The sequence below is a fragment of the Pseudorca crassidens genome, chromosome 11 (assembly GCF_039906515.1).
Source record: "Pseudorca crassidens isolate mPseCra1 chromosome 11, mPseCra1.hap1, whole genome shotgun sequence".
Lineage (NCBI taxonomy): Eukaryota > Metazoa > Chordata > Mammalia > Artiodactyla > Delphinidae > Pseudorca > Pseudorca crassidens.
Window position 1 is genome coordinate 53,368,918 of NC_090306.1, and position 27,545 is coordinate 53,396,462.

The 27,545-nt window shown below is 44.2% G+C and overlaps 1 protein-coding gene across 4 annotated transcripts in view; it reads right to left on the minus strand.

Annotated features, from left to right (window-relative positions):
- Positions 1–27,545, minus strand: part of PPM1H (protein phosphatase, Mg2+/Mn2+ dependent 1H) — a 264,421-nt gene that overhangs the window by 165,714 nt on the left and 71,162 nt on the right. For all 4 annotated transcript variants that reach the window (XM_067697206.1, XM_067697207.1, XM_067697208.1 and 1 more), the window contains exon 2: positions 4,156–4,321. In XM_067697206.1, the coding sequence (XP_067553307.1) occupies positions 4,156–4,321 (166 nt within the window). The remainder of the gene's footprint in view (positions 1–4,155; positions 4,322–27,545) is intronic.

Below are 27,545 nucleotides of genomic sequence, written 5' to 3' on the forward strand. Positions count from 1 at the left end.
GACTCCTAGGTGTCCCAGCCTCTAGGTGTGCTCCTCTCGTCTTCCAAGTCAGCCTCCCCACTGTCGCGAGTCCGTTATGCCCTTGTCTAAAGTCACTAGTTACAATTCCAGCTTATTAGGGCATTCAGTGGCCCTCACGTGTGACACCTGCTTGCTGTTCCTGCCTCATTCCCCTCCAAGTGACTACACGTGCTCCCAAACGTGGAAGACATGCCCCACGCACTCTCACGCCAGCCTGTCTCCGCATTTGCACGTTCCCTCTATCAGGAGCTCCCCTTTCTCTTATTTGCTTGGTTAATTCCGACAGCTCAAATGTCACTTCTCCAGGGAGCCTTCCCTCACCTGACCCAGCCTATCCCCTCCACTGTTCCCCAAACCACCAGGGGCCAATCTGAGCGTCCACACAACCTGGACTTTTTCTGTTTCTCCTAAAACTCACTCCACTGTAGTACTGCTGCTTATCGACCCTTCCTCCCCTCCCCAACTCTGCTCGAGGGGGTGGGAACTGTACTGAGTTCATCTCCTCAGCCCCAAGGCCCAGCGTGCAGACTCAGAGCTCAGCACACACTTGCTGGGTGAAGGAAGAGAATCACAGGGGGAAAGGGGGGACCACCTTACTTGTCTCCTGCGGGTGTTTTCTTGCCCTGGGCCCTATGCTGTCACTGCCCTTTCCTCAGTGTCACCATATCTGAGTTAAGGGATGTCTTTAGATGGCAAAAATCACCGGCCTCTTTTAAGCAGTATATCCAGTGACCTCTGCTAGCAAACTGTTCATTCAGCGTAGCAGCCAAAGTCCCCATAACGGCCTTGAGGTCCTGCCACTTTGTCTCACTCTCTATAACCTTTCTGACAATGTCACCTGCAACCCAGGCTTTACGATGTCTGCTCCAGACGCATGGGCTTCCTGGCAGATTCTCTGAGAAACTGCAAGCCTGTTCCTGCCTCAGGGTTCTTACAGTTGCCTAGGATGTCAGAATGTTCTTCCTCCCAACAGCTGCCCTTTCAGATCTTTGCCCCCGGGTTACAGTCTGACACCTCCTTTAACCACCCTGAGCCTCAGCTTCCTATTATTTCTGCTTCCCTACTTTGTTTCTCTCCATAGTGTTTATCTGCCATGCTATCTATTTTAATTGTTTGTCGCCATCAAAGAACGCAAGCTCCCTGTAGGGAGGGATTGCTGTCTGTTTTATTCCCTGCTAAATCCGCAGCATCCAATTCCTGGAACACAGCTCGCACTCAGTGAGTCACCTGGCACCCTAGGTTACGCTTTTCCAGCTTTTAGAAAGCAGCACAAACAACAACAACGAAACAGACAACCTGATTTTAAAATGGGCAAAGGACCTGAACAGACATTTCTTTCAAGAAGATATATCTGGCCAATAAGCACATGAAAAGATGTTCAACATCGCTAATCGTGGGAAATACATACCTACAATGAGGTACCACTTCACACTCATTAGGGCGGCTATTATTTTAGAAAAACAGAAATTAACAAGTGTTGGCAAAAACGTGCAGAAATTGGAACCCTTGTGTACTGCTGGCGGGAATGTAAAATGGTGCAGCTGTTGTGCAAGACAGCATGGTGGTTCCTCAAAATATTGAACAGAATTACCGTATCACCCAACAATGCCACTCTGGGTGTATATTCAAAAGAATCGAAAGCAGGGACTCAAACAGGTATTCAAACACCCATGTTCATAGTGGTAATATTCACAATAGACAATGAAAGCAAGTGTCCATCGATGGATGAATGGATAAACAAAATGGTATGTACGCACACAACAGAATATTATTCAGCCTTAAAAAGGAATAAGATTATGACGCATTCTACAACATGGATAATCTTTGAAGACATTACGATAAGTGATATACGCCAACTACAAAAGACAAATATTATATGATTCCACTTATAGGAGGCCCCTAGAGCAGTCAAATTCACTGGGACAGGAAACAGAATGGTAGTTGCCAGGGACGGGGGACGGGGAGGGGAAGGGGGAGAGAAGGAAGGAGTAGTTAGTGTTTAATGGGTACAGAGTTGCAGTTTGGGAAGATGAAAAGGTTCAGCAGATGTATGATACTGATGGTTGCACAACAATATGAATGTATTTGATGCCACTGCACGATACACTTAAAAATGGTTAAAATGGTAACTTTTATTTTATGTATAATTTCCCACAACTAAACTAAAAGGAAAAAGGCAGCACAGCTCTTGCCTTAAACTCTAATAAGTAGCCTAATATATAAGGCAGGTAGAAGTGAAGCTGCTGTGGCCAAAGCAGGAATGCAGGGGGAGGGGTGCCGGCTCTGCATGGCATGTCCTTGCTGCCTCCTAGTGGCTCATGGACCCCACAGAGGTTCAGAGCCATCACAAAGGAGGCCCCCGGCTCCATCCTAAAGGGCTCATGCACTGGTTTCACTGTTCTTAAGGAAAGGTAAAAAGTTACTCCTGGTTCCACTTCTAGGAGGAACTTAGCAACAAGGGAAAACGCCATCACCCACAGGCCTTCAGCCAAATGTCAACACTGACTTAGTCTTATAGAAATCACTTTATATCCAGTGGCAGAGGAGACCTGCCAGGGGAAAGAGCAACATTAAGTCACTGGCACCCATACCCAGTTATCACTAATGTCTCACATTTCCTGAGCCCTTTTCCATAAAAACGCAATCCTCAAAATAAGTCCATCAAGAAGGTACGAAAGACATTGTGTGATCTCCAGTTTACAAATGAATGAAAACCCAGTGGGCGTTATCCGCAGAGGATTACAGAAGTAGAACTGACTTTAGGATAATAATCACTAGCATTGATCAAGGATTTATTAATGATGACACTGGCTCAAGACTTTACATGGACTGTTGGATTTCTTACTTGCAACTAGCCTCTTCCACCATATTTGGTAGTTACCATTATTATCCTTCCTTTTTAGAGAAGAGAAAGGGTGAGGCTCAAAGAATAAATAACTATCCCCAAATTCAACAGCTGTAAGCCATGGACTGTTCTGAAACGTCTTACTCCAGAGACCATGCACTTAACCAGTATTATTTGGTCCTGCCCATCTGGGTCCCTGACTCTCGCTTTTTGGGAGAGGCCTAACCAGTGCTTCCTTCAGCCTTGAAAGCAAGCACAACTGATGAATCTCCACAGGTCACTGTGCTTTCTAACCCTAAGTTGAACTAATGCTACCAAAATAAATCAGTACTCTTATTCCCTAAGCGTAAATGCAACAAGACACTATCACTTAGACTAAGAAGAGATTCCTAGATCCTTTACAATCCTATAGAAATTTACATACAAAAATATCCTAAGACCATCAGAATAAACAGTCACATTGGGGTCACCCCATTTAATGTCTCTTTTCTGTAGGACTAAATCTGCCGATGGACAGAGTACTGATTGTTCCCTATACTTTTCTGAGAGCTTCTTCAGAACTTTCCGAGGATGTCTGCTTTGTTCTCCAGAAATTGGAAAGAGGAGAAACGCTCTGTGGTTTGTCAATAGGGCATCCGGTCTGCAGGGCTGCCCCATAGGATGCAAGGGCTTTGGGCCAGTTGAAACAAACATTAATTTGGAAGACATTCAAGCAAGGCTCCAACTGGGCAACTCTAAGGGGCAGGCAAGGGGAGGAGAGGGGCAGAGTCGTGCATAGCAGGGCTGCAAGCCGATGGCTAGAGTTCCTCCCACTGCTTCTGAGAGACTTCCAGGGACTATCTCCTTCACAAAAACCTTGAAGTAGCTTCTTAAAAACCACCAAACATATATACTAATTCTTGCAGCAAAACTCATATATGATATGGGCGTTTTCTTTACTTTAAAGGTTTAGAACCTAAACACCAGCTGCTCCATTTATTTGTTTGTTTGTTTACTTTGCGTGCTGCTCGGCTTGCGGGATCCTAGCTCCCCAACCCAGGATGGAACCCGAGCCCCCAGCAGTGGAAGCTCAGAGTTCTAACCACTGCACCGCCAGGGAATTCAACACCAGCTCTTCCTAACTCCATGTGTCACCTTCGCTGTGACGGTGTGATACCCTGAGCACAGACCTGCCACTCCACTAACCCTGGGGACATGGCTTTTCTCTCTTCCATTCCGAACATCCCACAACGGGGCCACAGCGTGCATGTTCCTCTCACCCGAGAACAGGGGATGAAGGAGGGTCTTACCGCGTTCTCCTTCAGCTGCAGACCCTCCCCGTTGGGAAGTGAGGACCGTCTCTTAGCTGAGTTCCTGTTTGGGGTTGAGGTAATGGCCCCTGCTTTCTTCTTCACGGTGAGCACCTCACAGCTGGCTTGGTCTTCATTGTGTGTGCTCTTCCCGGCGTTGATAACCCTGGAGGAGAAGCCAGAAAAGCCGGTCAGACAGAGTGATGTCTGGAGAGCTGAGAGCCCAGTCCCTCAGGTCAGCCCAGACAGGCTTCACAACTGGCACAAAACGAACGCCCTACTTAATGCACAGGACCTTACAGGCTTGGTGGAGTAAATGGATTTTTTTTTTTAATGTAATTCTACCAGCATATGTTAAAACATGTGCTAAAGCAATATGCTGAGGTCAGCTCACCTTCGCAGGTGTCTGATAGACGGGATCAACCCCACCAATCCACTTCCAGTCAAAACACTCGAGACAATCACTCTTTTTGCCAATTACATTGAAGACAGATGGCTGGCTCAGGGAATTCCGTTGCATTTCTCCAAGTGATAGAGCAAAACTACCATCAATCTTATCAAAGAACAAGGCAGTCATTTACAGCACACTGTAAAACCCAAGAGAACAGAGAACTGTGTTTCATGACTGCCATGACCACTTTTACTTTACACACGGAGAAGTGAACGGATCAAAGGTTTATTCTTTTAAAATTATCTTCACTCCTTTATCTTTTCTCATGTAGAATAACACTCCTCACGTTGCATCATCACAACAGACTATAGGGCATGCTGATTTGTACGTGTGGCCCTATGATCTCATGGCATGTCGATATTCTTTGGCCTAATTAGTAATGTTTTGAGCACAGGAATGCCTCAGAAAAACATGCTACATCATTCATAGACCTTCTTCTGTATCAGGTGACCGCAGAATGAACTCCTGGGTTTCGGTACCATTTTCTTATTAAGTAGTTAAGTGGCAGCTAAATTAGTTTTCCTGAAAGAGAGCTCTCCTTGATGTGCCATTGACTGTGTTTTTTTCCCAAAATTTCAACAGTGTCACAGTAGGTGACAGAGTGAGTGTGGAGGATACAGACTCAGTGGCAAGGAAAGAAAGATGCTTTTATTTCAAAATAAGGTAAGATAGATGGAAAACCACTTTAAAAGTGTGGTATATACACCACTCAGTCTTGTTGTACTCCCTCCTAACAATTAATTAGAAGATGATCATTTTCAAATGACTTTTTATAAAGAATTTTAAATTCTGAAATAATTATAAACTCAGAGTAAACTGCAAAAATAGTATAGTCTCATGCACCCTTCACCCAACTTCCCCCAAAAGCAACATTTTATATCACTCAAGTACGATATCAAAACAAGCAGCTGACACTGATCCAGCACTGTCAACCAGACTGCAGACCTTATTCAAATGTCACCGTTTTTTATATCAAATGGCTTTCAGACCTAAAAACAGTATACACGCTACAATCAAACAGGAAACAGAGCAAACTGAGATCTGAGTGCTGTAAGACTTCAGGGAGTGTGTTTTGAACAGTCTTCTACCAAACCTTGGGATTCTATGGAGGTGTTTCAGATGTTTTAACATTTACTTTAAATTTATTTTTTAAATGTATAAGCATTTTGGAAAAAAACTGCAATAATTTAAAAGTTGATTCCCATCTGTTACATGTGAACAAATACATGCTAGTCTATATATTTTGGGCAGCTTTGGCATTATAATCCTTCTATCTTTTCTCTTTGACCAGTACCACTTGATTGGAAGAAGATTTGTTTAAAAAAATACCATTTGAGGGATTTCCCTGGTGGCGCAGTGGTTAAGAATCTGCCAGCCAATGCCGGGGACACGGGTTCAAGCCCTGGTCTGGGAGGATCCCACATGCCGCAGAGCAGATAGGCCCGTGCGCCACAACTACTGAGCCCGTGTGCCACAACTACTGAAGTCTGCGTGCCTAGAGCCCGTGCTCCGCAACAAGAGAAGCCACCGCAACGAGAAGCCTGCGCACCGCATCAGAGAGTAGCCCTCGCTCGCCACAACTAGAGAAAGCCCGTGCTCAGCAACGAAGACCCAATGCAGCCAAAAAGAAATAAAAAAAAAATTTTGCAATTACTTATCTATATGTAATAGGAAAAAGATCATAAGAGTCATCTACCATCTCCGCTATTTCAAATTTCTGTTCACTGAAACTGCTTTATCATTCTTCCTGAGTTTATTATAAATTTCAACTTAACCATATTTTTATAAATGGAAGTCTTTAACTCATTTTACACACGACAGTTTTGTGTAAGATTCTTTTTTTTTTTAAAAGTAGATTGTTGCTTACAGAATATGAAGACCATTGTCCTAGGAGGCAGGGGTCCCTGCTGATCTCTGTGAGGTCAAATCTGCCTCCACACCCTCTCAGGGATGAAGGGAGGAAAAGGTCAAGGTCTAGTTTTCGGCCCCACCTTCACTCTCTCCTCTAAGGAGGAGGCGTTTTCACAAGGTTTACGAATACAATGCTGAGAACCTACTGTAGAGCACAGGGAACTCTACTCAATGGTCTGTGGTGACCTAAATGGGAAGGAAATCCAAAAAAGAGGGGACAGATGTATACGTATAGCTGATTCACTTTGCTATACAGCAGAAACTAACATCACTGTAAAGCAACTGTACTCCAATAAAAAAAAATTTAAAAAGAATACAGTGCAATTCTTGACGACACGATGAAGACACACACTACCTGCATAAGACCATTAATACCACTATGCTTGCTGCCCAAGCTAAGTAAGTTATCCCAAGTTCCACAGCCAGGAAGGAGCGCTGCTGGGATTCAGAGTGAGGCCTCCTTTGACCCCCACCCCAACCTCTTCCTATTATACACGGGGATTTGCATCAGTCGGTGGGAGGACCAGCTGGACTGTGTGGGGAAGCAGGGAATAAGCAGATTAGGCAAGCTCAGGTCCGTGCCTGATTAGGCAAGCTCAGGTCCGTGCCTGAGAGAAAGGGGATTCTCTCCCTGCTTCTCTAGCTACTGGAGAAGGCACCCAGAGGAAGGATGAAGGATGGATGGTTCAGATCTGCCTGTCTCTAGAGGAGCCCACGTTTAGTCCAGGTGTTTGCAGCTGGAGCTCCTAATACAGAACACGCATTTGTCTGGAGTTTCCCTTTCACATGGATTTTTGGAGAATCAAACCCGGCAGAGGAAGGAGATTTAAAATACCACCTGCCTCTTCTCTGTCACTGATAGTGACTTCCAAGCAACATGTCTGGGGCGGATGGTTCGCTGGATGGTGATGTTACACCCCCGTGGTCACCCACTAACATCTTCCCTAGGGAAAGCCAAAGTGGAGGCTCGGCTAGGAAAACAAGTTCGTGACAACCGTCCCTTCCGTACCGTCCTCTGAACAAGATCGGGGCTTCTATTTCTGGAACTTGGCATCACCCGGACCATTGGGACCCAAAAAAAACCCTGACTAAAGCATAACTTTAACAAAAAAAAGCATCACTGATCTCCGAAAGCTACATGCCAGGTTGACTCATCTGCCACTGCTATTTTCCAACAGTCAACAAAGCTACGATAATTACATAAATCACGAATCACTGTCCCTTGAATGTGCTGTATATCTCCTATCTCTCTTGGGGGATATTAAATTCCAAAGTTGACCCAACTTCAGCAAGAGACCCTAGAAACTTTATTGTATGCATGAGAAACCCAGGGCCCAGGAATACTGTGGCTTACACAAGGTCACACAGCTAAATAAAGCACAGTCCCAGCTCTTTCTGCTTCAGCTCTCAGTTGTTTAATTTTTCTATTGTGTGTCTATTCTTATCGGCACTTAGTTGAGAAGGCTGTCCAGCAATGACTCATCAAAGCCAGGGAACCGTGAAGAACAATCAAGGGTACACTTCCTTTGCCATTTCAAGCGAATACAGCTTGTGAATGACACTGACGAAATATCACAAAGTCAGAAACGTCAACCTAGAGGGAAGACAGCAGCCCCAGCCCTGGAAGCCTGTTTGGTCAGATATCTGATTATTATCCAGATGATAGTCATCTTAATGAAAGCCACTGCCTTTTTAAAACACACAACTGCTATCCAATATTTCAGATTATTTCAAATTCCTGACTCTGTACAGCTTTAGTAGAAAGACCTGATTCTTCTCAATTTATTTTGGCTTTAAAAAGCTTGACCTGGGGCTTCCCTGGTGGCGCAGTGGTTGAGAGTCCGCCTGCCGATGCAGGGGACGCGGGTTTGTGCCCCAGTCCGGGAAGATCCCACATGCCGCGGAGCAGCTGGGCCCGTGAGCCATGGCCCCTGAGCCTGCACGTCCGGAGCCTGTGCTCCACAACGGGAGAGGCCACAGCGGTGAGAGGCCCGCATACCACAAAAAAAAAAACAAATAAATAAAAAGCTTGACCTCTATCAACTTAAATATTTCATTTTGTTCTTCAAAGGCAAATGCTTTGTTTACGAAATATAAATAAAACCTCCAATTCCTCTAAAAGTAAACTGAGAAAAACTGTTTTCTGAGTTCAGAAGCATCATTCTGTCAATAGGTTCAATTTTTTTTTTATGTGAGCAACTATATCATTCCCTTCTTATCATAGGCTCCAGCAAAAAGTCAGCACTATCTTGAGATCAACAGGAATGACTTCAAGATGTCCTTTCTTTAAGCAATACCCACCCATGATGCTTATTTTGAAGACTTAAAGACAAAACGTTGGTGGACCACAAATCATCATCTCTTTGGTGTCATTATTTTCCAATTTCCTACAAAGGAGGAGAACATCTTCCTTGAAATTAAACTGGAAGTAATAAAGCACAATGGTTAAGATGATGGGCTATCTCCCCAGAACATAGCACACAGCAGGTGTTCAACAAACATCTGCTGAAACAATGAATGTAACCAGACAGAAATCAACTCTGCTACTTCCTAGATGTAGCATAATAACAGTATCTTACACTTGTTGAGAACTAATTATGTGCCAGGGACTGTTGTTAGCATTTTACATGTAGTAATTAACTCATGTAATCCTCTGTGGACTCTATGAGTTGGCCACTACTGTTCTCCTCTTTTTAAAGTCACAACTACTGGACAGCAGAGTGTTTGGTCAAGTTGCTTAACTTCTGCAAACCTCAGTTTCTCAGTAGTACTTCTCAGATTAAATTCTGGGAGTTGCTAAAATATATGTGTTCGGGAGAGGGGATATTAGTCACCTAAATTAAAGAACTGGGAAATTCTGAAGTTAGGGTTAAAATTCAAGTGGGAGAATTGTGAGACGATGAAAGGGAAGGTTAACTACTATGTCTTCAATATGGAAAGTTTACATCCAGTTCTTTCTTCCCTTAGAAGATCGGGATATGTTTGCCCTAGGAGAGAGACACGTGATAAAGTTAAATTCAATTATGGACTGTGTTAACCTACCAGCCTACCCTCAACTGGACAAAACACCTAGATTTTTCCCCCCTTGTAAAAACAGGTAAATGCAGAATTTTAAGGTCTTGGAAGTCCAAAATCCTATGTGTGTATCAGATACAACTGGAAGCTATGACCTGAACACCAGGCATGAATGTGACCATGAGATCTGTAGCAGTAGAAGACCCTATTTAAAAAGAGCAAGTGATTCATTCTCTGCTACTATCACACACTTTGGAAACCTGTTTTCCTTCTTTCTGTTTGTAAAATATTCTAGTCACAAATTTTTAAAAAAATCAACTCCACCTGAATTTCAGCAGAAAAATCCTGGTTTTAATGGCAACTGTTAAATTATCAAGTTACCTGCCTTCTCATCTGCTCAAAACCTTGACCTTAAGGACATTCACCTGATAATATAACACACAGAGCAGGTTCCTATCACTAAATTCAGACGAGTAACTATTCTCAAGAAGTGAGCCCCTGTCACAACAGCCACTGGTCCAGAGAACTGACAATGGAAACATTTTCAAAAGGATTTACAGGACAGTCAATCCACAAAGGATAGTCACAGTTGATAATGTTTTGGAAAGATTCCCACATGTCACAAGTGTCAAGTCATTCATTACCGACCCCTCCCCCTTGGCAACTCAGCAGAAGAACCAACAGAGACAATGGTCAGGTAGACCAAGTTCAAACTTGCCGTCTGTTCTCAGGCACAGGAAGTTTACTTTCTGTCTCTGAAATGCGGATGATAACTGTCACTTCCGATAGAATTAAATGCCCTAGCATAACAAGTATTTAACAGTACACAGTAAGTACTCAATATTATTACTTAATAATAATATATCCAACACAAGCTAGCTGCCTCTTGTGTTGGGCCCAGAGGACTTTTATGAAGTTATGTGAGTTTGAGGGGAACGTCTTCTTCCCTCTTCTGTCAGTGTCCCTCTGCCAGCCTCAAGGACACAGGGTCACATCCAGAGCCTACAAGAGGCACGGCATGACATTTCCCTGAACACGGACCTTGAGCAAGGCCACCTGCTCCTCTGAGCCTTCTTCTCAAAGTGGTTGCAACACACAAGCCACCCATGCGACAGTGTTCTGTACACAGGAAAGTGCCACACCGTTAGGAACGTGCTACTTCTAGGTTCCCACCTCGATCTGCCCAACGAGGCCATCTCTCCCCAGGCTCCTGGTCTCAGAAGCTCAGGTCCCAGACCCACAGAAAAAGATCAAAGAGAGAATTTGGTTGGGTTTGATCTCTCTTTTTTTGGTATTACTCTATTGCTTTGTTTTTAAAGGAAATAAAAGCCTGGACAGTTTAGACTAAAAAGTTTACACGAAGTGTTAATACCGCTAAACAGCCAGTAATCACACTGAATAAGAAGGAGCAAGCATTTTAGAAAGGCCATCAGGTGAACTGAGTTGTTGCTGATTCACATACAATTGAGAAGCAGGCAGCAAAAGGCCGTAGGGGGAAGGGTGGGAAATCGATCATTTACGGGAGACCAAATATAGCAATCAATTATTAAAATTCTCTTTTCTAGGTTACCCCACAGGCAATGTTTCATGTGATTCTCTGAAGTGGTTACTGACCACCCAGACAGGCTGGAACATAAGGACAACTTAATTCCTAGCTCCAAGGGCGTTAATAACCTCTCATTCTTGGTGTACTAGAAAACCAGGGCTCTGACTAGGAACAAAAGCCTTCGCTAACAGCCGTCAGCAAAAACAGCCAGAACCTCCATCAAGAATGGATGTTCCTGGGCTTCCCTGGTGGCGCAGTGGTTGAGAGTCTGCCTGCGGATGCAGGGGACATGGGTTCGTGCCCCGGTCCAGGAGGATCCCGCATGCCGTGGAGCGGCTGGGCCCGTGAGCCATGGCCGCTGAGCCTGCGCGTCCAGAGCCTGTGCTCCGCAACGGGAGAGGCCACAACAGTGAGAGGCCCGCGTACTGCAAAAAAAAAAAAAAAAAAGAATGGATGTTCCTGATGGACGTTCTCCCAGCCACCTCCGGGGAGGAGGCGGAACAGGAGGTCACCCCAGCCCATTCAGTTAACGGCCCAGCGGGTGTCACCAGGGAGGAGAAAGGATGGAAAGCCATGGAACTCTCTGTGGTATCTGGCTTTCACACCTTGGAAGATGGCTAAGCACCAACAGGTGGAGGAGGCAGAGTGTCAAGATGGCAGGATGAACGCAGGCTGAGAACAGAGCACACACGTGCAAGGCCTTCTCCCATCACGCAGACTTGCACGCTCTGGTTCCCAGGCCCTGTCCGTGGCTAATGAAGAGATGTGACCAATCGGGGTCTGCTAACTGGGGTCTCAAGGGCCACATCCAGCCGACAGACAGGTTGGTATTTTAAAAGTTGTGCCCACAAGGTATTTCTTTAGAAGGTGAATTTGTAGTTGCCCATATTGAAAAACCGGGGGCTTCCCTGGTGGTGCAGTAGTTAAGAGTCTGCCTGCCAATGCAGGGGACATGGGTTCGAGCCCTGGTCTGGGAAGATCCCATATGCCATGGAGCAACTAAGCCCGTGCACCACAGCTACTGAGCCTGTGCTCTAGAGCACGCGAGCCGCAACTACTGAGCCCACGTACCACAACTACTGAAGCCTGTACGCCTAGAGCCCATGCTCCACAAGCGAAGCCACAACAATGAGAAGCCCGCACACCGCAACGAAGAGCAGCCCCCACTCGCCACAACTAGAGAAAGCCCGCACGCAGCAACGAAGACCGAATGCAGCCATTAATTAATTAATTAAAAGAAAAACTGGGATATTTATATTAAAAATTTAGTTTTCCCATTTCTCTTGGAAAATAATACCTTCAGCAACACCTGTCACACTCTTGGGCAACAACGATCAGAGATGGGGCATTTCCTCGCTAGCTCACCCCAGACCTCACTCTGTCCACTTCTGCCATTAAGTCACCAGCCTGGCCCCAAAGGCACTGGATTCTGCAACCCCGTAATCAGATCTCTGCGACTTCATAAATAAACCAAGAAAGTTATTAGATACGTAGTACATCTTGATTGAAATAATTACTTTAAAATATTGTGTAGCCAAGAGGGATAAAGCAAGAAGACTACGGCATGGCTTCTACCCCCAGGGAGCCCATAGTCATCTACACAGTAGAGACACCTTCCTATAAATAACTGAGTTGTTCCGACTGATGCTATACCCAAGATATATGTCACAAGAGACCTGAAAATGCAGAGGAGGAGACAATTCTGCAAAAGAAGAGTCACGGAAAGTGTCACAGCTAAGGTGGCACCTGAGCTCAGCTTCATGGAATAAAGGAGGAAATCAAGAATCAGAGAAAAGGCAAGGCAAGACCCTCCAGGCATAGGAATAACCTCTGAAAACAGAGTGATGTGAACTTTACAAAGAGGGGTGGCTGTGACTTAAGTATAGGCTTGGCGAGGGAGCTACGTCAGAACTAGACCGTGAAACTCTATAGGAACTTTATCCTATAGAGCCTATGACCCATGGGAAGAATCTAAGATGCTTTAAAGAAGGGTCTCATATGATAAAAACTGTTTAGGAAAATAACAGTAGTGGCCTGATGGAGGATGGATTATAGAGGATAAATGACAAAAGTGAAGAGCGTCACTTTTGTCACACAAGAGTGTCACCAAAGTGTCACTTTTATAACAGTCCAGATGACAAAGAGGTCATGAATCAAGCAGCGGCTCTGGATGGAAGCGAACAGAAGGCTTCAGAGGAGGTGAGAGAACTGAGAATTCCTAGTTAAGACCTGCTGGACACGGGTAGGGGAGGAAAGAGGAGCAAAGAGGGTGCTGCTCAGGTGTCCCCTGGCAGGGTGAGCGAACGAAGTACTCCAATGATGAAGGGAGATGAGAAGGTGAAACAAGGCTTGGGGTGGGGAGCTCTGGAGGAGATAATGAAATTGGTTTCAGGAGAGTGAACAGAAAGTGCTTGGTACCAGAAATTACAAAGGCAGTGGCAGCCAACTAGGGGTTGGCAAACTGTGGCTTTTGGGTGAAATTCGGGCCACTGCTTGGTTTTGTATGGCCCCCAAGCCGAGAACGTTTATTACATTTCTAAGTAGTTGGGGAAAAAAATCAAAAGAATATTATGTGACATGTGAAATTTACATGAAATTCACATTTCCATGTCCATAAATAAAGTTTTATTGGAACACAGCCACATTCATTCATTTACGTATTGTTTATTGTGGGCCTCCAGGTACAATGGCAGTTAGCAATTTCCACAGAGACTGTCTGCCCGCCAAGCCTATAGTATTTTACTACCTATACCTTTACAGAAAATGTGCTGAGCCCTGAAATAAACCATTAGACTGAACGCTCTGAAATTGTTTTTATAGGTCAAAAACAGTCCGATACTGACAATTTCATATCACTACACATAATATATGAGTGAAGCAAAGAGAGAGATGTATGTTTGGATAGAATTTAATGTGCATCTTGGTGTTACTTATAACGTTAGCTTTGGATATACTTCGCTGCTAGCATTTGGGGGCCATCGTTAGCTCCTAGCTCCCTCACCAGTGTAATCAGATAACTGAAGATTAAAATACGAACACTATAGATCAAAAGGAGATATAGTATTGTCCCAAAGATCCCCCTACATAAATATCAATGTTTTCTTCTTCACATTGGCTGTTTAGAAATGAACTTTTAAAATGGTAAAGGTGAAAACCAGAAAGCTGCCATTGGGCACTTCCTTTCAATTAGTCTCTGGGTCCTCTAAGCAAAACCATTGATAACACTAAAGACCAACTTCCACATTTAAATCAGGAAGTCTGCACTCTGTCAGATGCTGGAGCAATTCCCATACAAGGCCACAGCAAGGCCATACAAGGCAGCTCTGTGGGGGTCAAGTGAAATCAAAATAAAGGCCTACCTAAAAGGGATGTCAAGTTTGGAAGTTCTGAATTAAATAGAGCAGAAAAGTAACTTTTTTGCGGGTTTAGAACAGTGCTACTTGCACATAGCTGTTAGCTCCTACTGGCAATTGAAAAAAAGCAATGTGCTTGAGGCCACTACATTGCTAAAGCTAAGGTTTTCTTTATTGATTTGACCAGATGTATCAGTACTATCAGCAATGTTAGAGAAATGTATTTTTCAAGACAAAGTGCAAGTCGATTTGAAGCATGTAACCTAAAAAAACTGAACTTTAAAAAGCCAGAAACTAATGAAATGAAACCAAAAGATAAAAGGACGCTAATCTCAACAGACATCAAATAAAATACATAAATTTTTAATCAGCAGTTTCCTCAAAAACCCAGATACAATCTTTGGTTTTTCCCTTGCTCTGGGATAAAGAAAGTTCTGGGCCATCTAGGGCTCTGATATTTTCCTTTTTAACCTTAAAGCAACACGAGACGAATAATTTTATACGGAAGAGGACTGTTTGGTGGTAAGAACACTCTAAATTGGGATTTCTGAGTTCCTGGTTTAGAAAAGATCTTTAAAAATGTGCTCTGTCCTTCATTGGCGAGGTGAAGGCCACTCGTCCACTTTCCTCAAATACGCCGGCTGTGCCCCTAAACACACAACAGAGCAGGATGCACCTGGTGGGGTGCAGGCAGGCAGATTTCTGCTGGAAATTTGGGAGGCAGTTGGGTAAAGCCCTGAAGAGCAGAGAGACTCTGGAACCGGATTCCCCAGGTCTAAAGGCTGGGTCAGCCCAAAAGTAGCGGCAGGACTTTCAGTAAAAGCTACTTTATCTCCCTGTGCCTCTGTTTCTTATCGGTGAGACAGGAACAATGAGCAGTACTTTCCTCACAGGGTACTTGTCTGACTGTTGGAAAACAGAACCGTTTAAAGTGCTTTCCATCTAACAACTGAGTGAATGCTTGTAACCCTAAACACTAGAGAGGTGCGTCATGATCCCCCATTTTATTGATCCCACCAGTATCATACGGAAAAAGGCTCAGTTAAAGGTCCTAGACGAGCCCTTCTGGCATTTTCTCAGAGTCACTGAGGTTTTAAACGATGTATTGTGTTCACACAAGCGACGCTCTTGTAATTAGTTGCACAACGGCCTATAAACAGAACACAGGTACTGCAGGAAGGAATTGTGACATGTCATATGGGTTCAGCACTCCAACATTTTTTGTTCTGAGCAAGTACATTATTACTACAAATGTACATTAAGAACAATAATTAATTTTCCCCTCATTACTTCAGTCGTTTTTAAAAACACAGTTATTTTAACTAAAAATAATCTGCTTTGGAAAATCTTCACCCTTGTGTTAACTAACCTGTAGAGAAAGTCTGTTTTGTTTCCAGATTAAAGCCTGAACAACAACAAAATAGTCCTTTGAAAGCTGATTTTTATCTGATCCAACATTTCTACCTTTGTGCCCAGACCCATGACACAGCTCAGTTAACAAACCAAGACTCCCTAATTTATAAGGAAAAGAACATGCTAGTTTAACCCTTGAGGCCCTAGAAGGGCCAAATCTGGGTTCCATTTTAGGAAAACTGATCTCCCCACCCTCAGAAAGCTAGAAAGTACCACGAGACTTTGCTATGGCCTTGAAGGAGACAAATGCACTGACAAGAATGTCAACTGTTTAAAACTGGATGCCCAATACCACCCCATTATTTCAATTAGTTAAAGATAGATATGCTTCCTAATGCTGGATGTTGACTTTGGTTATGTTCTCCCACATCTCAAGTCACACAGCAGGGAGCCGGCACTCAATAAGTTAGTTGAATGAACAAAGGAACTCATATTCTCTCCATAACATCAATGGGGCACTAGAATAATGAATGAGTTCTAAACCTGCCTATTTGTTTCTAAAAGCTTAAAATATTTTTACGGGGGTGGGGGGGCACCTTCCCTGGCGGTCCAGTGGTTATTAACGGACTCTGCACTTTCAATGCCGAGGGCATGGGTTTGATCCCTGCTTGGGGAAATAAGATCGCGCAAGCTGCAGGCAACAGCCACAAAATATATATATGTTTTCTTCATGAGGTGTCCCCTCAAATCAATTCAAGGAAAATAAATCTATTTTCCAAAGAAAAAAGTTATTTACTTATGAGTGCTCATGAGAGCAAGACATGTGAAGGGAGCCCCGAACATCTCCAGCAGAGAAGTGGTTGATAAACCAGAGCACCTAGGGCACCTCTAGGTAGAATCTTAATCTGAGCTCTACTGCTGGGCTCCCCTCATAACCAAGTGATTGCTGTGATGAGAAAACCTTTTGAGAAAAATAACTTTTGCTTTTCTGAGCTGCTGCCTAGGCATTTTACAGTATGGTAACCCTGCTCACATCCAGTCTGGACATTTAGATGAGGACTTGAGTATAGGATGCCCATCGTAGTTCCCACTTCGCTTGTCCCAGGGCAGTTTTGAAATTAACCACTTAGAGTTAAGCCCAAGGAAAGTGGATATACGAGTGGATATATGTATATGCGGAACTGATTCACTGTGTCGTATACCAGAAACTAACACAACATTGTAAATCAACTCCACCCCAATAAAAATGTCTTAAACAGTCAGTTCCTCCACCCCAACCACTTTTTTTTTTTTGCGGGGGTGGGAGTGGGGTGGGGTACGCGGGCCTCTCACAGTTGTGGCCTCTCCCGTTGCGGAGCACAGGCTCCGGACGCGCAGGCTCAGCGGCCATGGCTCACGGGCCCGGCCGCTCCGCGGCATGTGGGATCTTCCCGGACCGGGGCACGAACCCGTGTCCCCTGCATCGGCAGGCGGATCAACCACTGCGCCACCAGGGAAGCCCCCACCCCAACCACTTTATGAGTACAGTTGGCCCTCCTTATCGGCGGATGTGAAACCTACAAATGCTGAGAGTAGGCTGTATTCACTGTACAACGTCATTTTCCATCAGGGACGAGCGTCCAGAGCTTGGAATCCGTGGGGGCTCCTGGAACGAATGCCCCAGGGATATCCAGGAGTGACTGTCATAGATGCCTGCTACCTTGCTCTATCTCCTGCTTGCTGCTGACCCGGGACAGAGAGCTGCCCTTCCCCCGGCTCATGGCACCCCCTCGATGCTGGAATCTGTAAATTACTAATCTTGTGACTGTACTTCCTTTGTATGGGTGTATTAAAACTGTGTCTTCCATCAAAACGACCTGTGGGTTTCACTTCCCCAAAATGGAGCTGGATGCCGAGGGAGCCACTGGCCACCCCCGTGTGGGTGGCTTTTGCCACCTCCTTCAGCTGGTCACAATCTGCATATTCTTTTTTTTATTACTTATTTATTTTTGGCTGCTTTGGGTCTTCGTTGCTGTGCGCGGCTTTCTCTAGTTGCGGTGAGCGGGGTCCACTCTTCGTTGCTGTGCACGGACTTCTCATTGAGGTGGCTTCTCTTGTTGCGGAGCACGGGCTCTAGGCACGCAGGCTTCAGCAGTTGCGGCACGTGGGCTCAGTAGTTGTGGCTCGTGGGCTCTAGAGCGCAGGCTCAGTCGTTGCGGTGCACAGGCTTAGCTGCTCCGCAGTATGTGGGATCTTCCTGCACCAGGGAAGCCCAATCTGCATATTCTTAATTCAGCACACTAGCTTGGCTTCTCAGCTCACTCGCTCTGTTAACAGGGACAGCCTACACCAAGCTGGCCTTGGCCAGGATGGCCGAGCAGGAGGGAAATTCCAGAGGCCCAAGGGGGAGCCAGAGGCAGCAGAAAGGCAATTCCGACACTATCAGAAGCTGCCCAGCAATGCAATGAGTTACGTCAGAAAGCAGGAGTCCCCTTCACTGGAAACGTCCAAAAGGCGGTGGATCACCTTTCGGAGGTACTCTGAGGATCTCTGCTTGAAAGGGAATTTCTAAGAATTCTTTTCTACTGTTGAGTCTGTATCTGTCCCTGTCCCCACCTCCAGTTAATGGGAAATCTTAAACTGCTTTCTGAGCCAAAATTAATTTATTATGGAACATGGTTTACAGCCATTCTAAGATAATCCTCTGATACCCAGTAAACCATGTTTGACATATAGCAAGTCTCTATACAATAGGAACGTGATTAACTCAAACTTCCTCCCCCCACTAGCCCTTATGTAGGGATGAGCAAGTGAGCCTCAAAGGCTGCTGTTCCCTGGGGCTCCCATTTGGTTTTTCTTCCTACCGAGCTTGCTCTGGGAGATCTCTATTCCCAAGGCTCCCCTGAAGATGGAAACAGTACGCACTGCCATATTCATACCTACAGTACTGATCTCTGGGGTGTCTGACGTGCATTTCTGTTTTTGTTTTTGTTATTTTGCGGTACGCGGGCCTCTCACTGCCGTGGCCTCTCCCGTTGCGGAGCAGAGGCTCCGGACGCGCAGGCTTAGCGGCCATGGCTCACGGGCCCAGCCGCTCCACCGCATGTGGGATCCTCCCAGACCGGGGCACGAACCCGTGTCCCCTGCATCGGCAGGTGGACTCCCAACTACTGCACCACCAGGGAAGCCCCTGATGTGCATTTCTGAATGCCTTCAGGATACCTGCATCTGCATCTTGCATACATTCAAGCTGACCAAACCTGCATGAATTTTCTGCTTCTTTCTGCTGTCTACCTCTGTCTCAAATACCATCCTTGTGGTGCTCCCGTCTTAGTGGACCAAGAATTCCGAAGAATGTGCCTGTCCTCCTAAGCTTCTTACTCTCACCCACATCTAGTCCCTCAGCCTGTAGATTCTACCTCACAGCTATGACTTAGATCCCCCAACTCCCATGCCTGGTTAAGGAACTCATAGCATCCTCTGGGCACCACTGCAGAAACCTCCCAACCGGTTGGCCCTCCCCCAGTAAATCCTGCAGAGCATGCCAAGACCTACAGTTCTCAACCATGAATATGGCCATGTCCCTCCCATGCTCCAGGTCCTTCAAATGGACTCTGAAGATTTCAGGGTAAAATATAAACTCCTTAGTTTGCCACACAAGGGTCTTCACGGTTGGCCCCATCCAGATCCTCAGCCTTCCCATCTGCTCTCCTCACGTCTTATTCTCAGCCATAAAAGTCATCCTGTGGCTTACAGAAAGCAGTGTTGCTGCATGCCACCATTTCCTCCCACATGCCTTTTCCTCCACCTGGAATGATCTATCTTCCTTTCGCCTGACAAATCTCCACCCCACCCCCAGCCTTCAACACTCAGTTTAAGGACCACATCACCCTAAGGCTGCTTCACATGCATTTCTATACTGTAGTTCTTAAACACTGCAGTGTAGCCATTAAGTAGTGCAGTGGTTAAAATGAAGGAAATTACCAGAAACTTGGGCTAGTTTCCTAGCTCTGCCACTTACTAGTTGTGTGAATTGGGTAAGTTAATTAACCTTCCTAAAACTCAGTTCTCTAACTATAAAATTGGGCTACTTTGAGGACTTGAGAGAATGAATAAATGTAAAGTGCTTGGCAAAAACCTGGCAGAGACATGTTTTACCTGTCCAGACCCACTTTCTTCTAGACATTGTCTTTCCCTCCTACCCTCCTCCATCCCCCTCATAGAATTGTTCCCTGGCCACACATGATTGGTCTAGGGATGGCCACTTGACTGTAGGTGAGCCAATTAGGGCTCTTCCATGAAAAACGAAAGAAAAAAGGTAGAGGAGATAAGGGGAAGAGAGACAGAGACAGAGAAAGAGACAAAGAAGAAATGAAGCATTATGTAACAGTACATATTAGAAATAAAGAGAATATCGGGACTTCCCTGGTGGTGCAGTAGTTAAGGATCCACCTGCCAATGCAGGGGACACGGGTTCAAGCCCTGGTCCGGGAAGATCCCACATGCTGCAGAGCAACTAAGCCCATGCGCCACAACTACTGAGCCTGTGCTCTAGAGCCCACGAGCCAAAACTACTGAGCCCGCGTGCCACAACTACTGAAGCCCGCGCACCTAGAGCCCATGCTCTGCAGCAAGAGAAGCCACCACAATGAGAAGCCCGCGCACCACAATGAAGAGTAGCCCCTGCTCAACGCAACTAGAGAAAGCCTGCGTGTAGCAATGAAGACCCAATGCAGCCAAAAAATTATTAATTAATTTTTTTAAAAAAGAGTATCAGTGGAGTTTGAGTCCCTAGACCAAGACTCCCTATACCTAGCTGTTCCCAAGACTCATTTATCCCTCAAATATTGGGGTAACCCCAATATCCTATAGCAAATTCCCCTTGGGTGGCTGTCAATTGCCAGTTAAGGAGTCTAACACACCCAGCACTCGTACACACTCACTTGTACTATTATTATAGTAATTATTAAGTACTATGAAGGTAGAGGTAGAATCTTATTTGATTTTGTCTTCTCAGAGACTACTGTATTGTCTCATATACAGCAGGTAGTCAAACAGCTAGAATGAAATATTTGTTGACGTAAGGGAAGAAATAGTAACTTGGGGTTAAAATTCTTATCACAAGCTCAAGAATCTCTAGATACCTATCCTAAGCAGTAAAAGAGAAACTAAAAAAGATTAAAATAAAAAACAGCAAAAATTTGACAGTTATGACCAAAAAGAGACATTGAGATACAATTCTGGGAACCTCTGGTCAGGCATATTTAGTCTCTGAATATCTTTAACTTGTTATCCATTGAGCTAACTCAATGTTTATTGAGAAGACTTTTTTTTTTTTAAAGCTGCATTCTATGAATAAATGCTAAACTAATGTAGATAACTATTCCTGACGTTTACCATCAGGAGACAGCAGGATGTTCAATTACAAGAAATTTAGCAAACGAGAACTAATCACCACTCCCAACCGTGACCCTGGGACACAGAGGTACTTACATAAGTCTCAAAAATTGTTGGAAATTCCACAGACTCGAAATGAGGTAACTGTTTACCTTCCTTACTGCATTTCAATCTAGAGATTAAAATAGATCTCATTGTTGCAGAATCCTGGCTGTAGTAGGAAACAGGCTCCAAATGGCTGAGAATGAATTTTAATAGCGGAACCAGGAGCCTGAGAGGAAATCAGGAGGAAGAACTTTTCTTCATAAAAAGGGCCATGAGGGTAATTTTCATTTCATTACCTTTCTAAATTGCATAATTTCATAAGCTGGTTGTAACACATCCTTCCTGCATTGACATGAAATATGAATTAATCAGTAAATAATAAAAGCAGTACACAATTCTCACATTCTACGTTTTCAAAATACTTTCTAACTAACTTATCACTGCATTCCTAAAGGGCTACAGTTCAAAAGTGTGTGAATAAGACAACTGATTGACTCAATATACGTTTTTTTCGTTTGTTTGTTTTTGCGGTACGCGGGCCTCTCACTGTTGTGGCCTCTCCCGTTGTGGAGCACAAGCTCCGGACGCGCAGGCTCAGCGGCCACGGCTCACGGGCCCAGCCGCTCCGCGGCATGTGGGATCTTCCCGGACCGGGGCACGAACCCGTGTCCCCTGTATCGGCAGGCGGACTCTCAACCACTGCGCCACCAGGGAAGCCCCCAATATACGTTTTGACCAAAACAACATTAGACCCATTTACAGGCTTACCTGGAAATTTTACTAAACGATAAGGCACAATACTGAATGACCACAAATACAATTTATGACACTGTTTCCATGGAAAAGTACATTTAGAATGCCAATCTCTGTTGTTTATAATGGTTTTCAAACTTTTGTGTGCCTACAAGTCACCTGGAGGACTTCTGAAAACATGGGTCCCACAGCAAGAGATTCTGAATCAGTAGATATAGGGTAGGACCAAGAAAAGTTCCCAAGTGGGGGTGATGTTTCTGGTTTACTGATGACACTGAGTAGCACTGGCCTAGATAAAACACAGTCGCTTTGAGTTGGCCAGGGACTAGAGTCCCTCCAGTGAGGGAACGAGGCACCCTCAGCCTCATGCCACTAAGCTAGAGAACAGTATGCTAGTTCATAAGCCTCCGGTGCTGGTTAGTACTGCTAGAGTCAGAAGCTCAAGAAGCTTCCAGAGATGGAAAGGAAGAACCCAGCGAGGCACGGACTTATGATGGCAGCAACATAAACTTGACGGAAAAGGGGTCAGTCACTGTGTGTGGCAGGAGCTTGACTAGGGCAGTGGGGACTCCCCATGAAGGAGATGAGAATGAGTCCTGGGAGGGCTCTATGGGGTCACTAGCTGCAGAGGAAGAGAGTTTGAGTACCAAGCCTGGGACTCATTCATGTTGGCAATAAAAAAGAAATGGGAAGAGGGGGGAGGGGGAGGGAAAGGCAAGACACAGGAAGACTGTTTCCAATGGTGGAAGTGGCTGCAAAACAAAGGGGTGGAGGCCATACTGATCGTTTAGCATATCCAGTCTGGGAGGTCAATTACCATCTGGGCCAACTGTCCTCCTATCAAAGATAATTATACACTGTCTCTAATCCAAATTATTAACTACAAGATACTTTCTACTATTAAGAAAAATGACTAGGGACCTCCCTGGTGGTGCAGTGGTTAAGAATCCGCCTGCCAATGCAGGGGACATGGGTTCGATCCCTGGTCCGGGAAGATCCCACATGCCCGTGCGCCACAACTACTGAGCGCGCATGCCACAACTACTGAAACCCGCGCGCCTAGAGCCCGAGCTCTGCAACAAAAGAAGTCACCGCACTGAGAAGACCGTGCACCGCCACGAAGTGTAATCCCGGTTCGCCGTAACTAGAGAAAGCCCATGCATGGCAACGAAGACCCAATGCAGCCAAAAGTTAATTAATTAATTAATAACAAACAATTAAAAAAACAGTGACGCTCAGGGGAAAAAAAGAAAAATGACTAATATAACACTTGTTAAGACTTTATAATTTAACTGTACATTATCTCTTTTGAGCCTCCCAAAAATAAGATAGATGGGAGAGGTATTATTTGTCCCATTTAATAAAAATTGAATCCAGAAAGTTGACTAACCCAGGTTCAGACAGCTATCAAGAGATAAATCCAGACTCAGATCCCCACCCGATTCTAAAGTCTAAACCTCACCACTCCCTACACTGCAGAGAAAGGAACCTGAGAAAGTCTGCAGATTCAGAAGAAAAATTCAAGGTCAGCTGATATCACAGAAGCCAAGGAGGTGAGGATTTAAGAAGGCAAAGTGTCAGGTGCCAGGAAAAGTTTAAGTATCTACTAAATCTGGCAATTAAGAGGTTATTCGTGACCACTGGTAAGGACTATAAACTCCAAAGTACTAAAATCCTCTCCCCTCCCAGAGAAAGGAGAGTTTTAAGGTAATACAATACACTGAGAGTGAATGGACTAGTTCCAGGGAAGTTCTTCACTTGTCGGCTTGTTTTTATGAATAAGCTGGGAAAAGAACTTAAAATACCATCCATACCGCTCCATAAATAGACTTTAGCTCTAATCCAAAAGGGACCTGCTTAAACAACTGCTCTAAAGTCTCCCACAAATTCCTAAATACGTAAATAACAATGTATAGAGTAACTGACCAGTAACTGACACCTTTTCAATTGGCTCCAAACTCCAACACTGTATGGACATTCCAAAAATGTAATGTATGTGTTTTTGTAGTCAAAGATTTACTGATAATTTACACTTTTAAACTCCCATATTATTCTTTAAAAACTCTGATAACTTCTGGTAAACAGAGATGTTAATGATCGTTTCATGAACAAAAGGTTTTTTTGCTGCTTTTTAAAAAAATCTATATCATTACTGTGATCCCCAGGATACAGAAATGGAAAAAAGCAATATTATACTGTCTTTTTTAATACGAAAAGAGAAAATAAGAAAATAACACACATAAATAAAAGCACTGAAAGAATAAACTAGAAACTAATAAAAACAGATACCTAGGGGGTTATGTGTGGGAGGGATGGTGTGAAGAAAGGAATGGAACCTAGACTGTTTAAAGTACATATATCTTTTTTAAAAAATAATTTTGACTTTTGAAAATTAAATCAAAAATGAAAAATAAACAAAAAATACCCTCATACCCCATAGTTGAAAACAAATGCAAACTAACTACTAGTTCGGTAATCTAATCATATGGGTTGTTAAAAGTCGCTTTGGAACAACTGTGGGGATATAATCTAAAGAGGAAAAAGGACAAAAAAATATTAAAATTTGCTCAGTGGTTTTACTGTTAGCAGAAATATTGGTATTGAAAATTTGAAACTATGTATTATTAGGATATAGGAAACATTAAATGTTATTTATTAAGACCTAAGATTTTTAATATGAGGCAATAAATAAATTAAATCCAAGTTAAGAAAAACCTTATAATGTTCAATTTGAGTTGGAAATAACAATAGAATTTCAATTGTCAAAACACATATATTTCATAACTCTGTCTACTTGTAAAGGTCTGGAGGCAATGATACTGCAGGAGAGTAAGCACTCTGTGCACCCAGACATTGGCTCCTAAACCCCTTTCCCACTGAAAGAAACCTGGCCTCTTTGGGTAAATGGCTGGTTGCTAACAGGAGACAATGAAAGTACACAGTGAATCAGAGGTAGCTTTTTGGACTAGAAAGCACAGAACCACTTAAAGATAATAGGGGGCTTCCTGGTGGCGCAGTGGTTGAGAGTCCGCCTGCCGATGCAGGGGACACGGGTTCGTGCCCCGGTCCGGGAAGATCGCACATGCCGCGGAGCGGCTGGGCCCGTGAGCCATGGCCGCTGAGCCTGTGCGTCCGGAGCCTGTGCTCCGCAACGGGAGAGGCCACAACAGTGAGAGGCCCGTGTACCGCAAAAAATATATAAATAAATAAATAAATAAAAACTTTACGATGATGGCTCAACACAGATTCAGTCATTTCTGGTCTGGGTTCAATGCCCAGTGCATGCTGAGTTTTATTTAGGTCCCTTCATACTGAAGTTCAAACTCATTATGTTGCTGCCATTGAAGGTCCTCCTCAACCTTCTCTTTTCCAAATTAGATCACCTTTGCCTGCTCCCTGTACTTTCCCCCCACACCCCTCTGAACTCTATACAAAACATTTATTATTACTGTGCAGATAACATCTTACTGTTCTTATTTGAATGCATGCCTAGCTCCCTTTGTGAGGGTTTCACCAGGGCAGGCATGAATCCAACAAGGCACTCTTCATAAACAAAGAGTGTACATAATGAGTATTGAATATATATACCCTCATCCATTTGTCATGAGTCTTCAAACTCCTTTTTTGGCTCTCATTTGACCTATCTTTAAAAAAAAGTCCCAGTATACATCTGCTATAGATCCCCAAGTGGACATTACCCTCATGGAAAATAATTACTAATCTTTTAAATTAGTTTTTCTAATAAAAAGTAAAACAGGGCTTCCATGGTGGCACAGTGGTTGAGAGTCCGCCTGCCGATGCAGGGTACATGGGTTCGTGCCCCGGTCTGGGAGGATCCCACATGCCGCGGAGCGGCTGGGCCCGTGAGCCACGGCCGCTGAGCCTGCGTGGCCGGAGCCTGTGCCCCGCAACGGGAGAGGCCACAACAGTGAGAGGCCCGCATACCACAAAAAAAAAAAGATAACTAATAAGGACCCACTGTATATACCACAGGGAACTCTACTCAATATTCTGTAATGGCCTATATGGGAAAAGAATCTAAAAAAGAGTGGAAATATGTATATGTATAACAGGTTCACTTTGCTGTGCACCTGAAACTAACACAACAATGTAAATCAACTATACCCCCAATAAAAATTAATAAAAACAAAAACAAAACAACAGCAAAAAACAAAGCTACATCGTACATTCAGATAACACAGATAGAAACAGTTCTGTGATTTTCTTCCCTAAGTATTCAGCACAACACATCTTAATGGACAGATTTAACTACACTTATCAAGTCTTTGTAGAATCTTTCCTATAGCATTTACCAAGGCACTATTTTTATTCCAGAGTTTGGATCACATCAAATGTTTTATGGTAGTTAAAATAATTCAAGGAGTGAGGAGAGACAAACTATGTTTCATATGTGAAGTCACATTATATATCATAAAATTAGTGATGTTTTAGACAAAGTGCCACTTATTTCATAAGCATGAGAGGTAATGATTATCTAAAGCAGTGTTTCTCAATCTTTTCACTACTGCTTCCCTAAGGAGAACAGCTAAATTTAAATTCTTCCTAACAAGAAAAATTGAGTACTAAAAATTGAGTACTTTGGAGGGCCACAAACCATTGTAATATCTGAAACACTTTTGCCTCCCAAGAACCCATCTTTATCACCCCCATGGAGAATGCATGCTGTAAAAGATTAACCAGTGAGTTTTAATACTAAAAACGCTCAAAGTTTTGGCAAGAGGAACAACACTTAATAAAGTAAATTAACATGTTCCATTTAATAAATTGAAGTGGTACAGTGATGGAATCCCTGAACATTTTCAAAGCTCTCCCACTTTCTTCAAGGCCTCCTTAAATACACTCTCCCAGGGGCTTCCCTGGTGGCGCAGTGGTTAAGAATCCGCCTGCCAATGCAGGGGACACGGGTTCGAGCCCTGGTCCGGGAAGATCCCACATGCCACGGAGCAACTAAGCCCGTGCGCCACAACTACTGAGCCTGCGCTCTAGAGCCTGCAAGCCACAACTACTGAGCCCATGTGCCACAACTACTGAAGCCCACGTGCCTAGAGCCCGTGCTCCGCAACAAGAGAAGCCACTGCCATGAGAAGCCCGTGCACAGCAACAAGGAGTAGCCTCCGCTCACTGCAGCTAGAGAAAGCCCACACACAGCAATGAAGACCCAATGCAGCCAAAAATAAAATAAATTTTAAAAAAACCAAAAAACACTCTCCCAGCTCTTCTCTCAATTAGCCCCAGAGAATCTCTCTCATTGGGATGTTCCATTGATTTTTTTCTGACTCTTTCAGGGGCTACCAGGAACCATCTTTATTATAATTATATACTCAGGGATCTTTTTACCCTATTAAACTGACCAGAGCCCAATGAGTAAGAACTCAGTACTATTCATCTTTGTGCTGCCCACAGGGTGTGACTCAGAGATTGGTATTTAGGTACAAACAAATAGATGTTATGGTTATTAGAGGCACCAGTGGAGATTGGCAACCCCTTTTTCCTGGGGTTTCTTGCACAACTGGCTGCCTCATGCTGATTTATCAGCCCTGGCATGGGCCAACTGTGAAGTGGATAA